Source organism: Giraffa tippelskirchi, chromosome 9 (genome assembly GCF_054371585.1).
Source record: "Giraffa tippelskirchi isolate mGirTip1 chromosome 9, T2T-mGirTip1v1.2.pri, whole genome shotgun sequence".
In the NCBI taxonomy this organism is placed as follows: domain Eukaryota; kingdom Metazoa; phylum Chordata; class Mammalia; order Artiodactyla; family Giraffidae; genus Giraffa; species Giraffa tippelskirchi.
In genome coordinates this window covers 105338027-105352607 of record NC_137283.1, presented here as the reverse complement: position 1 = coordinate 105352607, position 14581 = coordinate 105338027, and the positions used below count along the sequence as shown (strand labels likewise).

Genomic DNA, 14581 nt, shown 5'->3' with positions numbered 1-14581 from the left:
CCTGATCTCATTCAGACACACACACACACACACACGACTGGTGGAAAATGCTCTTAAATTTAATTGTCATCCCTAGGTGATGTAGCTACAGCTTTTATTATCTTCCAGGACTTGTGTGTGTGTGTGTGTGTGTGTGTGTGTGTGTGTGTGTGTGAGATAAACGAAGTTTCCTTTGTCATCAAAAAGCAACATTATTTATAAAAAGATTAATAAGCAGGGAATCACTTACTCTTTCGTCAGAGGTTTACCTTAATATTAGTGAACAAATAGATGAGCTTAAGTTTTGTTTGAGATCCTCACCTCTCTCTGCAGCTTGTAGTCTTTTAATGGCATCATTTAATCTGTTTTTGAGAGCACTCTTCCTTGCTAGGGCTCCACCCACGCGCCTGCTGGTGTCCATCACTGCCTCATCACTGCCTGTGGAGAAGAAGCCAAAAGAAGTACAAGTAGGGCAAAGATGCCGGCGGGGTGGGGTGTGTGGTGAGATCTCTGTTTCAATGAAAAAAATTCTGGTTTGTACCATGGAAATGAAGTGAAGTGAAAGTCGTTCAGTCACGTCTGACTCTATATAGTCCATGGAATTCTCCAGGCTAGGATACTGGAGTGGGTTGCTTATCCCTTCTCCAGCGGATCTTCCCGGCCCAGGAATCGAATCTTATGCATTGCAGGGGGATTCTTTACCAACTGAGCTATCAGGGAAGCCCCTTGTACAATAGAGTCATCTGAATATGATATAAACATAGAACGCCAATTCTGGAAAGTGGCACTTCAGTTAAGAGGTAAAGGACTGCAGAAAATCTATAACACTGCTTGGGAGTGATATAGGAGGTCATAAAGTAACTCATAAAGGGTATAGAGATAATGGCTAATTTTTTGATTGAAAAATACAGTACTGCTGTGACTAATGACACCTAGTAGCACAACTAATTAAGAGCGGACTGGTTAGATAAGAATAGTTCTTTTTTCTTACTTGTTTTAATAAAATTTTAATTGATACACAACACGCATCTAGAAAATGGTACACAATTACAAGTGCATGACTTGATTAATTTTCCCAAACTGAACGCCAAATATAACCAGAACCCAGGGCAACAAAAAGAGCATTATTAGCCCCTTACGGTTTCCTGGGACCTCCATGCTTACCCAAAGGTAGTACTACCTCTGTTCCTTAGCTGTGTCTATTTTTAAGCTTTATTCAAAAGAAATGATAGTATATTATAATTTTTTATATCTTGTGTATCACTGTCTTAATTTCTGTACAGTTAAAAGTCTTGAGTAGTTTAAATCTTCCAACTGTTTTTTTATTCTTTAAGACTGTGCTGGCTATTCTTGCCTACCCTATCCACGCCCATTTCCAAAGAAATTCTAGAAACATCCCGTATGTGTATACACAGTTCTGGCACTTTAATTGCAATTATACTGAATCTACAGATGCATTCTGGCAGAAACTCTTATTTTTACAAATTTAAACCTTCCACTTAATGTAAGTTATTACATAAAAATCTATATTTATATATACAATGTTAATATATATATAAATACTACATTACACTCATAAATAAACAACTGCACTCCTTTCACATGCTAGCAAGGTAATGCTCAAAATCCTTCAAGCTAGGCTTCAACAGTACGTGAACCGAGAACTCCTAGACATACAAGCCAACTTTAGAAAAGACAGAACCAGAGATCAAATTGCCAACATCCACTGGATCACAGAAAAAGCAAGAGAGTTCCAGAAAAACATCTACTTTTGCTTCATTGACTATGCTAAAGCCTTTGACTGTGTGGATCACAACAAACTGTGGAAAATTCTTCAAGAGATGGGAATACCAGACCACCTTACCTGCCACCTAATCTGTATGCAGGCCAAGAAGCAACAGTTAGAACCAGAAAAGAAACAATGCACTGGTTCAAAATTGGAAAAGAAGTACATCAAGGCTGTGTATTGTCACCCTGCTTATTTAACTTATATGCAGATTACATCATGAGAAACCTTGGGCTGAATGAAGCACAAGCTGGAATCAAGATTGCTGGAAGAAATATTAATAACCTCAGATGTGCAGATGACACCATCCATATGGCAGAAAGCCAAGAGGAACTAGAGAGCCACTTGATGAAGGCAAAAGAGGAGAGTGAAAAAGCTGGCTTAAAACTCAACATTCGGAAAACTAAGATCATGGCATCTGGTCCCATTGCTTCACGGCAAATGGGAAAACAATGGAAACAGTGACAGACTATTTTCTTGGGCTTCAAAATCACTGTGGATAGTGACTGCAGCCATGAAATTAACAGATGTTTGCTCCTCGGAAGAAAAGCTATGACAAACCTAGAAAGTATATTAAAAAAGACATTACTTTGCTGACAAAGGTCCGTACAGTCAAAGCTATGATTGTTCCGGTAGTCATTATGGATGTGAGAGTTGGAACATAAAGAAGGCTGAGTGCTGAAGAATTGATGCTTTCGAACTGTGATACTGGAGAAGACTCTTGAGAGTCCCTTGGATTGCAAGGAGCTCAAAACAGTCCATCCTAAAGGAAATCAACTGTGAATATTCATTAGAAGGACAGATGCTGAAGCTGAAGCGCCAATACTCTGGCCACCTGTTTCAAAGAGCCGACTCATTGGAAAAGACCCCGATGCTGGGAAAGATTGAAGGCAGAAGGAGAAGGAGATGACAGAGGACGAAATGGTTGTATGGTCTTACCAACTCAAAGGACATGAGTTTGAGCAAACTTTCGGAGATGATGAAAGACAGGGAAATGTGGCCTGCTGCAGTCCATGAGGTTGCAAAGAGTCAGACATGACTGAGCAACTGAACAAAGACATATATAAATAATGCAGCTTATAGAGTTTTTAATATAATAAAAACTTTCATTTAATGGAAGTTTTTATTATATAAAAACGTATATGTATTTATATATATTAAATATATATAATACAGTTTTTATTTATTCTTCCTTAGATCTAAATTCTCATTTCGATCTCTATTTATTCATATCATCTTTTAATTTCTTCAGTAGTGTACTATAGTTTGATGTGTAAAGATCTTAGCATCTTTCATCAGATTTATTCCTAGGTATTTTATGTTACGGCAAACAGTGTTATTTTAAAAGTTAACAGAATTAAACAGAATTAAACTAGGTACTTACACAATGAATTGATAATGTGGGGCATCCTTGTCTTATATCCAATCCTAATGGGATGCTTTCAATATTTCAGTATGAATATATGTTTGCTGAATATTATTTTATTATTCCTTGTTAGATTATGAAAGTTTCCTTCTATTCCTAGTTTGCTATGAGTTTTTTTAAAACATGAGTGGGTACTGAATTTTGTTAAATGATCTTCCTGCATGTAGTGAGATAAGCATGAGTGTTCTCCTATGTTCGGTAAATGTGGTGAATTGCTACTAACGTTTTAAATGTTAAAATATTGAAATCTGGAATAAACCTAACTTGATCATGTATACCAATTTTATGTATGCTAGATTTGACTGGCTAATTTTTTGATAGGATTTTCACATCTTTGTTCCTGAGAGAATTTGGCTTATATTTTTCCTTGTTTAGAATGTCCTTAGGATTTGATGTCTAAGTTTTTTTGACTTCATGGAAAAATGCAGTATTTCCAATTTTTCTATTTTCTGGAAGAATTTATATACTAATGGAGTTATTTCTTCCAGTGTTTTGGAGAATTCACTAGTGGAGCCATCTGAGCCTTGAGGTTTTCTTATGGGAGGCCTTAATTACTGATTAGATTTATTATACGTATGCACATACATACAGTTCTCCAGATTACATACATCAGATTTTTGATTCATTCTAGTACCATTTTGATTATAAGTCTTTTCCTTAAAAAATTATTCTTGAAAATGTGCTTGTAGCATAGTCCCTAATTGCGGCTCTCTTGGCACAAATCTAAACAAGTCAGGATGTAAAATCTCGTCACCTAAACTGAAGGATCAACTTCCCAAGAATTGTTTCGTGCTTTGTTTACTTCCAAAGCGTCAAGAAATGTATGTTTCTTGACAGATAAGCGATTTCTTCACTTTCCATTCTTCCTTTCCTTCTCTCTAATGGGCTTACAGATATATACTCTCCCACGGTATACTGTCTCTTCTCACTTATACAATATTGGTGTGCTTGGTTTTATTGTAGTTATCTTTTTTCCCATACATGTAACAGGTATATATAGGTGATGCTTAGTTGATTCTGTCAATGTACTTGTACCAAGTACAACATAACTAAAGTACAAGCACTTCTTTCTTGTTTCCTCTGGTTAGTGTCAATAATTCCCAAGAATTCAAGGAGGGTCTTAAACATCTTTTGTAGTTGTTTTGCACCTTCTCTCCTTTTAGTTTCAACTTTTAATACTGTGATACAAGCAGTCTATTCACTCTTTCTTTTGGGTCTTGTTACTGCAAAAAACACTGGCTGATATACTGAGGCTGAATATATTTAACTATATTTGGAGTCTGATAAAAATAGAAGAAAGAAAATCTAGTTGGGGCTGGATGTTTAAAAGAAGAAATGCTTCATAAAAAGTCTGTGGAACTTACTGTCTTACATAAACATTTTCCATTTTATAAATGAATTCAGTAGAAGATTTTTAAAGCAGCAGCTTCCTGAGTTTATTACAGATTGCTAACTATTTGACATAGATAATGAAGAAAAGGAAACCTGGTAGATAAAGATTACTGATCATTGAAACTCATTTGGAAATGAATTAACAGTAGTATGAAATTACAATATAACTCAAGAGATGAATATGATTCAGTTTGAAAATACAAATTTATATTACAAACACTCATATATTCTAAAGGGAAGCAAGTTCTGAGCCACACAGTCCTAAGTCCCCATAGGTGTCTCTTTTGCAAATAAACACATTAAGGGATTTAACCAAACAAGATCATGAAATAGGTGACCAGATCTGCAAAATATTCAGAGACCAAACCAGAGAGACTAATCTGCACATAAAATAGGCAACTTTGAAGAGATAGCATTATTAGAATAGAAAAACTGCTTTCACAAGGTTCAACAACTCAATAATGATAAGACTGAGAAAATACATTGCAAATTATCAAGGAGAATAAAATACTTTGTCACTGCATCACAAAGACCCACATATTCTGGTCTTCACAAACAAAAGCAATACACAGATACGACAACATTTGTCCAAAAATATTTTACTATTGATATTCTAATTCTTTACTGCTAATATTCTAATTCTTTTCTAAAGAGCATGTGTAAGACTAGACTTGTATAATAAATTAATTAGAATGAAGAAACAGCATTTTTAATGCCTTTCTTTATCCAGAAAAGGTAATAGTTGTTTTATATAATTAAATAGTTAAACAGTCTGCATATAAAAACAAATGCATTTATTTTCTCTGGAAAAAAAAAGAGAAAATGAACGTTTAGACTTGGGATTAATTACTTTGATAAAATCACATGAAATCTTCAGTTTCAAACTTGGTCTTTGTTTTTAGGTGGCAGAAGTTAGCTAGATAATGGATTTCCGACCTCATTAGTCAATGCTCAAATATCCTTAGGAATGAGCTCATTACCCCAGAGATGAGTAAGTTTTAGTAAAAATTTTCAGTTTGATTGTTTTTAAGAGTAACTAACAAGATTCAAAGCTAACTAAAATCATTTCACTTTTGTTTTTTTTTCCCTCTCCCATTCTTAGACGTGCTTGATTTAGCAGATGCTGGCCTCAGCCTTTGGAAGTGCTTCTTTCCATGTGGTCATTAGGGTTGTCCTAAATGCAGCAACTGGGCAGAATACAAACTATAAAAAAGTGCAAAAAAACAGAGGGCTCTGCGGTACCCTGTCCTCCTGACTCAGAGCTGACCCATCTCTTCATGGTAACATTTGAATATTTATTTTTATTTCTTTATTTGGCAGCACCAGGTCTTTGTTGTAGCATTCAGGATCTTTTAGTTGTGGCATGTAGGATCTAGTTCCCAGACCAGGGATCAAACCCACCTCCCTTCCCCCAGCACTGGGGGCATAGTCTTAGCCACTGGACCACCAGAGAAGACCCCCTTCATGGTAAGTTTTAAAGGGCCTCTGAATTCTTCAAGAATGGTTACATTATGTGTGATATAATTTTAGGGTGAAGCGTATTTTATGGTAATAACTCCCTGGAAATTGGTATTTATAGCAAATTTCTACTAATTAGCCTTTCTGATTAGCAAGAATATCCAGTATATGTTGGATAACTATATGTTTCCATATAATTTTACTACATGGAAATTTTTTAAAACCACAATTTATTTTAAAATATCTAATAGCTGCTTTTTTTATACCTTGACTATGAGCAGGAACTATTAAAGCAATATTCAGATGAAACAGAATTTCTTCTTTTTGTTTCTAGAATTTTGAAACCTCTGTTTACATGCAGAAACACTGTGTGAAAGGAAGGAAGCAGGTACAAATCAGAAGGCAGACAGGAAAGTGAAGATATTTACTAGAATCTGCCCTTGCTTGCAGCTCTCTGGCTTGACTGAGGAGGTTCTCGCTCTCATCTTTATGGTAAATGATCTGCGTATCAATCCCACTCACAGCCTACAAAGGAATCGGAGAGAGAAAGTAAGAATGACAGCAAAAGAAATCAAATTGTCATCGTTCTAGGATTTAAATGCTTTACACCTTATCTGCTAAACACCAAACAAAATTCATAGTTCGAAATTAAGGTCAAATGTAAACATGAGAAAATAATATCCTTGATATTTACAAGATAAATGGTTTTTGAAAAAAATTCAGTGAACTCAGAACAGTGCCTAGCCAAGGCACCACCAAAGTGCTTGCCACGAAGAAGCTGTTGAATAAACAATGTTTTTGAGTTGAGGAAATCTGAATATATGCATAAAGTATCTTCTCTACTGGCATGCTGCAGTCCACGGGGTCACAAAGACTCGGACACGACTGAGCAACTGAACAACAACAATCTTCTATATCAGCAGGAACTAGTCTTCAATATTTTTTATTCAGGGACTTTGGTTTAAAAAAGCTTATGTTAAAGGAACTGGCATTCGCTGACTGGAGTATGACACATTTTGAAGAACCTGTACTACTGAAGCATTCATAACATAAATAAAATGGTCTTTTCTCAGTTCTGCTGCTCTTTCTGCCATTTGTATTAGATTGGAAGCTCAAGAGATGACATTAGGAAACAAAGTCATAAGCCAGGAAAAGGCAACATATTGATATAAAAATGAAAGTTAAAATAAGGGAATACTCACATCATAAATTCGATCAGTGATGTTCAAAGCCTGTTCTGCTGTTTCATTGGCTTCACTAACATAATTGGCAATATTTTCATAGACATTTGAAGCATCCAAAGCCTTCTGCACCAGTCCATTCATATCTGAACTGTGCAAATTCCTGTTAATGAACAAACCTGGCATTATTGCCCCTTTTCACCTCCTTTGGAAATAGGGCCATTTTTAGAGTCTGATTAGAATACTTTAGAGTCTGATTAGAATTAGGACTATAGGCACTTCCTTTTTGTTCTTTTAAAGTTACCTGGCGGGGCAGTGTTCCCCTACGCGCCCCCTCCTCACCCCTCCACTGCCCCCCTCCCACCTCGTGGCCTTTCCTAGGGGCACATTGTCTTCCCATTCCTCTGCTTTTAGTTCTAGACTTCACCTTGTTTTGGCTCCTTGGCAACTGCCTGCCTGGCGCAGCCCCAGGGAAAGGAAATGCTGATTTTAAAACAGCATCTGCACCTCTTCAAGCAAGAGCTTGTTTATGTGGTGGCGTCAGGCAGAGGAATGAACCCACATTCATCCCCACCTACTGCTTACCCGAATCAGCACTGTTATTCCCTTCCTGTCAAAGAAAGTAAGGCTCTCAGAGAGGGTGCATAACCTCGGCATGGTGTTATTAATAAATATTAGCTGGTTTCACTCTATTTATTCAATCTTATTTCTTTCTTTTATGTAACAGATCACATATTTCTTGAAGGGTTATAATATGTATTGAGCATCACATGCTGATACTGGGTCAGCCCTGTTCCATATACTATATCTCTATATCTTACCACACCTGTGAAGTTGACATTGTTATTCCTTTCCCATAAAAGTTGCTGAGGCTCTGAGGAAGGGTGCACAGCTTGCCCCTTGCAAACATGGTTAAGGTCTGTCTCATTCCTGAGGCCTAGTTGCTCCCCTTAAGTGCACAGCCCCACCTCACAATCACCCTGATCCTTACACCACTTTCTCTGCCTTTGTCTCCTCTGACTCCTGTAAGGTTCCTCTAATATTTACTGATATCCATCATGCACTGGGGGGCTTCCCTGGTAGCTCAGCTGGTAAAGAATCTGCCTACAATGCAGGAGACCCTGGTTCAATTCCTGGGTCAGGAAGTTCCCTTGGAGAAGGGATAGGCTACCCACTCCAGTATTCCTGGGCTTCCCTAGTGGCTCAGATGGTAAAGAATCCACCTGCAAAGAGGGAGACCTGGCCTTGATTCCTGGGTTGGCAGATCTCCTGGAGGAGGACATGGAAACCCACTGCAGTATTCTTGCCTGGAGAATCCTCACGGACAGAGGAATGTGGAGGGCTCCATGGGGTCACAAAGAGTCAGACGGGACTGAGTGAATAAGCACAGCACAGCACATCATGCACTAGACACCCCCATGTAGAGGTTGATAACAATATGTGCCTCAAAGGATTGAAGTGAGGTCCAACAGGGATAAAATATGTTTAGTGCTTGGTACCATGCCTAGCATCTAGTGAATCTCAGGGCTTATTATTACACTTAATCTATTTCCTAAATGAAAATTTCAAACTGTATGGGTATCCATGTAGTAATTCATATTATTGACAAACTCTTCTTCTTCCTCTATACTATGAACTCCACCCTCACTTCCGCAGCCCATCGTAAACCCTTTGTCTTAATTTTATTCAGTCTTAAACCCACCAGTTCTATCCTTTCCCCCCCAACTCTGGATACTGATGACTGGTATCACTTTATTCATCAGTAACTTCTCAGAAGAGTCACTGTGATGTGATCTACATGACAGTACAGATCCTACACTGGCTCCTCTCTTCACACCACCTGGACCTACTGAGCTCAGCTAATCGTTTCTCAGCCTCCTTCATCCAGTTTCAGTCTCTGCGCATCAGCTTAGGCTCAAAGAGACTTCCTCTGTATTTCCTTGGCAACTCCCTTCTCTTTTGTCCGAGTTCACCATCATTCTGGCTCCTCTACAATAGGGCTGATATCTATTAGGCACAATAAGGGTCCACAAAGATGCTTTCATGTTAAATTTTTTTTTTTTAAATCAGAAGAAAAAAATGAGTGTAACAGTAACTCTTAAATTAGCCTTTATATCAACGTAGTTATGACATATAATTAAAATTTTTTTACAGCCCATGAAAATTATAATGCAGCCCTGCTCTGCAGAGGTAATTCTGATCCAAATGCTTGCTACCTATATCTCTCTATAACTCCCTGTTCTCAGAAATGGAAAAGAGAGTAAAATCTGAGAAGGTTTTAAAAGAAATGGAGAAAAGGTATAAAATGTTACCAACATTTTAAATATTTAAAAATTCTGCTGGCTAGAGTTGGTGAGCAGATATAGCTAAGAACTTGAAACAAAAAGCCTTTATTTCTTTGTTTTCATTACTAGGCACAAAACAGGTACTATATCGATATACAAAATTAAAATGTGCTTTTGAAATGGAAGCTTCTTGATGTAGCCTACCAAGCTCCTCTGTCCATGGAATTTTCCAGGCAAGAGTACTGGAGTGGGTTGCCATTTCCTTCCCTAGGGGATCTTCCCGACCCAGGGATTGAACCTGGGTCTCCTACAATGCAGGCAGATGCTTTACCATCTGAGCTACCAGGGAAGCCTTCACCTTGATGAATTACATGTATTTCTATTTGAGACAAAATATGCAAATCTACTGGGTATACCAGATAGATGTCAAAAAAATATTCACATTTTGAAGGGAAGACATCTATAAATTTGGATGTTTTCCTGAATATATGTAGAAATATGCTAAACATAAAAAGGAGACTTCAAGGTGATTGATATTTCTGATTATGTTTCATGTACAGCTTGGGGTTACTTCCTTAGAAGTTCTAGCTAGAACTCTGTTTGCTGCAGGGTGACATTTAGAGAAGGTTTGTGTTGGTATCCCATTCAACGAACTATTAGTTGCTCAGTGGTGTCTGACTCTTTGTGACCCCATGAAGTGTAGCCTGCCAGGCTTCTCTGTCCATGGAATTCCCCAGGCAAGAATACTAGATTGGGTTGCCAGTCCCTTCTTCAGGGGTTCTTCCCAACCCAGGGATCGAATCCAGGTCTTCTGCATTGCTGGCAGCTTCTTTACCATTTGAGCCACCAGGGAACTCCCAAACAGCAGTAGTTACTAAATGACAAAAGAACGACGAAGACAGCCATAAAATTAATCTCAAAAACAATAACCTACCAATAGAGTTATTACCAAAGCTAGCATTTTCTCCAAGTTCCATTTGACTGGCTTGATAAAAAGCCCATTTCCTGGGAACATGACACTGAGCTGTATACAACACCATCTCACACACCAAGATTTTACCCATGATCTATCCGTCCCTACTCCAACCCTGCCCTCTCTTCTTGGGAGACTTGGAAGGATATTTGAAAATTTTGGCAATCAGAAAAAAAGGTGATTTAGTTTTGAACAGAAGTGAATACTGGTTCTTATTTAATTCATGACCTTTACAAATCCTTGTTTCTAATTGCCAGATTTGCAATCTTTCTTTTCAATGATCTCGTTATTTACCTATTTTTTTCAGGATCAGGAATTAAATTCCAATCTTTTAGTACATTTCAATTAACATTAAATGAGTGCTTATGACTCTCTTCTAGGTATTGTGAGGAAAACCATCAACCAATGTTCTCTTAACAGGTGTTGAAATAAAATAGTTCCTGCTGGGCACTGTGGAGCAGCTAGTGGATTTGACACAAGTCCCTTATATTGTCAACTTCTTACCAGCTTTACTTAAGACACTTGGGTATGAAAAGCTCATGCTGTCTCTGAAATGACGGCAGAATTAGACCTTGCAGAGGGATCTGATTTACCTGGTAATATATTGTGCAGCAGTTACATCCCTAGCTAAAATGGGTCAGGTTATCCTATTAATTGTGGAACAGAGCTACCCTGCCTACAACACAGATCTCTAATCTGACAAATTTTTTAAAATTGAAAAACTGTCTCCCCAGAGCAATTTCAGTAAACAACTGGTTCTCAAACCAGCCAACCAACAAACAGACAAACAAACACGCAAACCCAACCCTAAAAACAAACTACTAACACTGTATCCCAGCAACCCTGTCATGCGAAAGTGAACAAAAATTAGTTACTCAGCCTGGAGATGTCTGCATTCTTAAAACCAAGGTATTACCTGCTCAACTCATCAGCTTCTTGCTGAAGGTTCCGTGCATGGTCAACAGCTTCCTGAACTAAATCATGACTGAGGTTGCTTAGGTTGGATAGTTTTCTTTGAAGTTCATTTTTGGCTCCATCTATTTCGGCATAAATCCCTGATGCATTCTAAAGAAAATATTGAAAAAAATTGAATTTAGAGGGACTTAAAATATTTTTCTTAGGGAGCACCAAAGATAATCTCTATTCCTTACTGTGAAGTTCAGTAAGCTTCAGGCCAGATCCAGAAGAGTCTAAAAGGCTATGCATTCATGTTTAGTTGATTTAATTGTGTCCAACTCTTTGTGACTCTATGAACTGTAGTCCAAGAGGCTCCTCTGTCCATGGGATTCTCCACGCAAGAATACTGGAGTGGGTTGCCATGCCCTCCTCCAGGGGATCTTCCTTACCTAAGAATCAAAACTGCATTGCCTGCACTGCAGGTGGATTCTTTACAGCTGAGCCACCAGGGAAGTCTAAAAGATTGTATACATAGATATTTACCTATTTGCACCTTCAACTCCTTCTCTACTGATTCAGACATGCTCTGCCATCTCTTGTCTAAAAAGAAAACTAAACTAAATAGAAATACTCCACTGTCCTCACTTCTCCCTAATTTTAATCCTTTCATAGCAAAATAGAACCCCTCCGCAAATAAAGTGTTTATACATGCTATCTCTATTTCATCATTTTAAAATTCACACTTTTGACTTATTCCAGTCTGGTTTTTACCTCACTGCTCCACCAACACAGAAATTTACTTCATGATTTCTGAGCTACTAAGTCTCATGGTTATCATTCAGTTCTCATTTATTTGACCTCTCACCTGCATTTCCTGTGCTGACTACTCTCACTGACACTCACCTTGCAATGTGACCACTCCTAATTTTCAGTTCAACTGTAGACCTATGAAATTGTGGAAAATTCTGAAAGAGATGGGCATACCAGACCACCGACCTCCCTCTTGAGAAACCTGTATGCAGGTCAGGAAGCAACAGTTAGAACTGGACATGGAACAACAGACTGCTTCCAAATAGGAAAAGGAGTACATCAAGGCTGTGTATTGTCACCCTACTTATTTAACTTATATGCAGAGTACATTATGAGAAATGCTGGGCTGGAGGAAGCCAAGCTGGAATCAAGATTGCTAAGAGAAATATCAATAACCTCAGGTATGCAGATGACACCACCTTTATGGAAGACAGTGAAGAAGAACTAAAGAGCCTCTTGATGAAAGTGAAAGAGGAGAGTGAAAAAGTTGGCTTAAAGCTCAACATTCAGAAAACTAAGATCGTGGCATCCAGTCCCATCACTTCATGGCAGATAGATGAGCAAACAGTGGAAACTGTGGCTGACTTTATTCTTCTGGGCTCCAAAATCACTGCAGATGGTGATTGCACCCATGAAATTGAAAGAAGTTTACTCCTCGGAAGGAAAGTTATGACCAACCTAGACAGCGTATTAAAAAGCAGAGACGTTACTTTGCCAACAAAGGTCCGTCTAGTCAAGGCTATGGTTTTTCCAGTGGTCATGTATGGATCTGAGAGTTGGACTATAAAGAAAGCTGAGTGCCGAAGAATTGATGCTTTTGAATTGTGGTGTTGGAGAAGACTCTTGAGAGTCCCTTGGACTGCAAGGAGATCCAACCAGTCCATCCTAAAGGAGATCAGTCCTGGGTGTTCATTGGAAGGACTGATGTTGAAGCTGAAACTCCAATACTTTGGCCACCTGATGCGAAGAAGTGACTCATTTGAAAAGACCCTGATGCTGGGAAAGATTGAGGGCAGGAGAAGGGGACGACAGAGGATGAGATGGTTGGATGGCATCATCAACTTGATGGACATGGGTTTGGGTGGACTCTGGGAGTTGGTGATGGACAGGGAGGCCTGGCATGCTGCGGTTCATGGGGTCGCAAAGAGTCGGACATGACTGAGTGACTGAACTGAACTGAAGTGTGGACCTATGATCTTGGCTAAAGATCACACATAGGACACCGCTACAAACCTATTACTTCCAGCCTTGGCTGGGCCCTCAACGCTGAGAAGAAATTTGCTCTCCTGGTCATTCAACATAGTTATTCTAAACACTGTCACTGTTCTAAAGCTGATACGAATTCCTCCCCTCACCTCTATCTGATTCTCAGCAGGTCACTTAATTTTCTTTTTTACCTAGAAGACATAAGCCAACTGTTAGTGCGAAGCACTTTTTTCGAGCTCCTGATGTGACGTTCCATCTCTATGAAGGGAGCTCAGTTAGTGACCTTTGCACCTTTTCCTTACTCTGCTCTGAGAGGAGAAGTGGTTTATTTAATTGGTAAATTTAGGGGTATAACTATATAGACTCTGCTCAACTCCAGACTGCTGCCTCTTGGGAGCAAGCTGCCAGAAGAAAGCTGAGTTTTCCTGTGCTCCTCTATACAGTGCAAGCTGCCCTGGGCACCCCCATGAACCCTGTGGTGTTGGCAGTTTCAGTGGGCAGACCTGCTAATTCTGGGACTGAGTGTCAGCCATCCCACTTGGCTAAGAGATCTTTTAAAAAGCCACACCTCAATTTAGCTGAAATAAAGGTGATATTCTTGATCTTCATATTTACTATTTTTCAACCTTTTTAGAACTTAGGTCCTGAAGACGGGTAGCATTGACTGATAGCTCTCCTTAGAGACTCCAACACTGACAACCAGTGATTTCTCCAAATGGGTTGAGCACAGTAGACAGTGGGGGGCTGGAAGGTGGAAATGGAACTATACATAACTCTTGAGATGTCTTGTTGTGAAGCAGAGTAATGGCGCAGAGATCAGAGGGGATGTGAGAGGTTTTTTTTTTTTTAATTTTTAAAAGGTATGAGATACTACAGTATGTTTCTATGTTGGCAGTAATGATTCAGTAGAATAAGAACTGGGCAAAAGAGAAGAGAGAGGGCACAAGTTGATGGACTGAAACCCAGCAACCCTACTGTTGAGCAGAGGAAGCATGGGATTCAGAACACAGAGGGGACTGAACTCTGACAGGAGAAGAGACATTTCACTAATTAGAACAGAAAGGAAGGGAGAAGTAGGATACATATGCAAGCAGACTGGTAGATCTGGGGAGCAAAAATGAAGGGAGTTCTCGTCTCATTGTTCCTAATTTTCAGTGAAGCATGAAGCAAGTTCACCAGCCAGACTGA

At 38.8% G+C, this 14581-nt stretch overlaps 1 protein-coding gene across 9 annotated transcripts in view; it reads right to left on the bottom strand.

Annotated features, from left to right (window-relative positions):
- LAMA4 (laminin subunit alpha 4) overlaps nucleotides 1–14581 on the bottom strand; it is a 145893-nt gene that overhangs the window by 40200 nt on the left and 91112 nt on the right. For all 9 annotated transcript variants that reach the window (XM_081529613.1, XM_081529608.1, XM_081529610.1 and 6 more), the window contains 4 exons: nucleotides 11397–11545; nucleotides 7244–7385; nucleotides 6470–6566; nucleotides 301–417 (listed from right to left, as the gene is read on the bottom strand). In XM_081529613.1, coding sequence (XP_081385739.1) covers nucleotides 301–417; nucleotides 6470–6566; nucleotides 7244–7385; nucleotides 11397–11545 — 505 coding nt within the window. The remainder of the gene's footprint in view (nucleotides 1–300; nucleotides 418–6469; nucleotides 6567–7243; nucleotides 7386–11396; nucleotides 11546–14581) is intronic.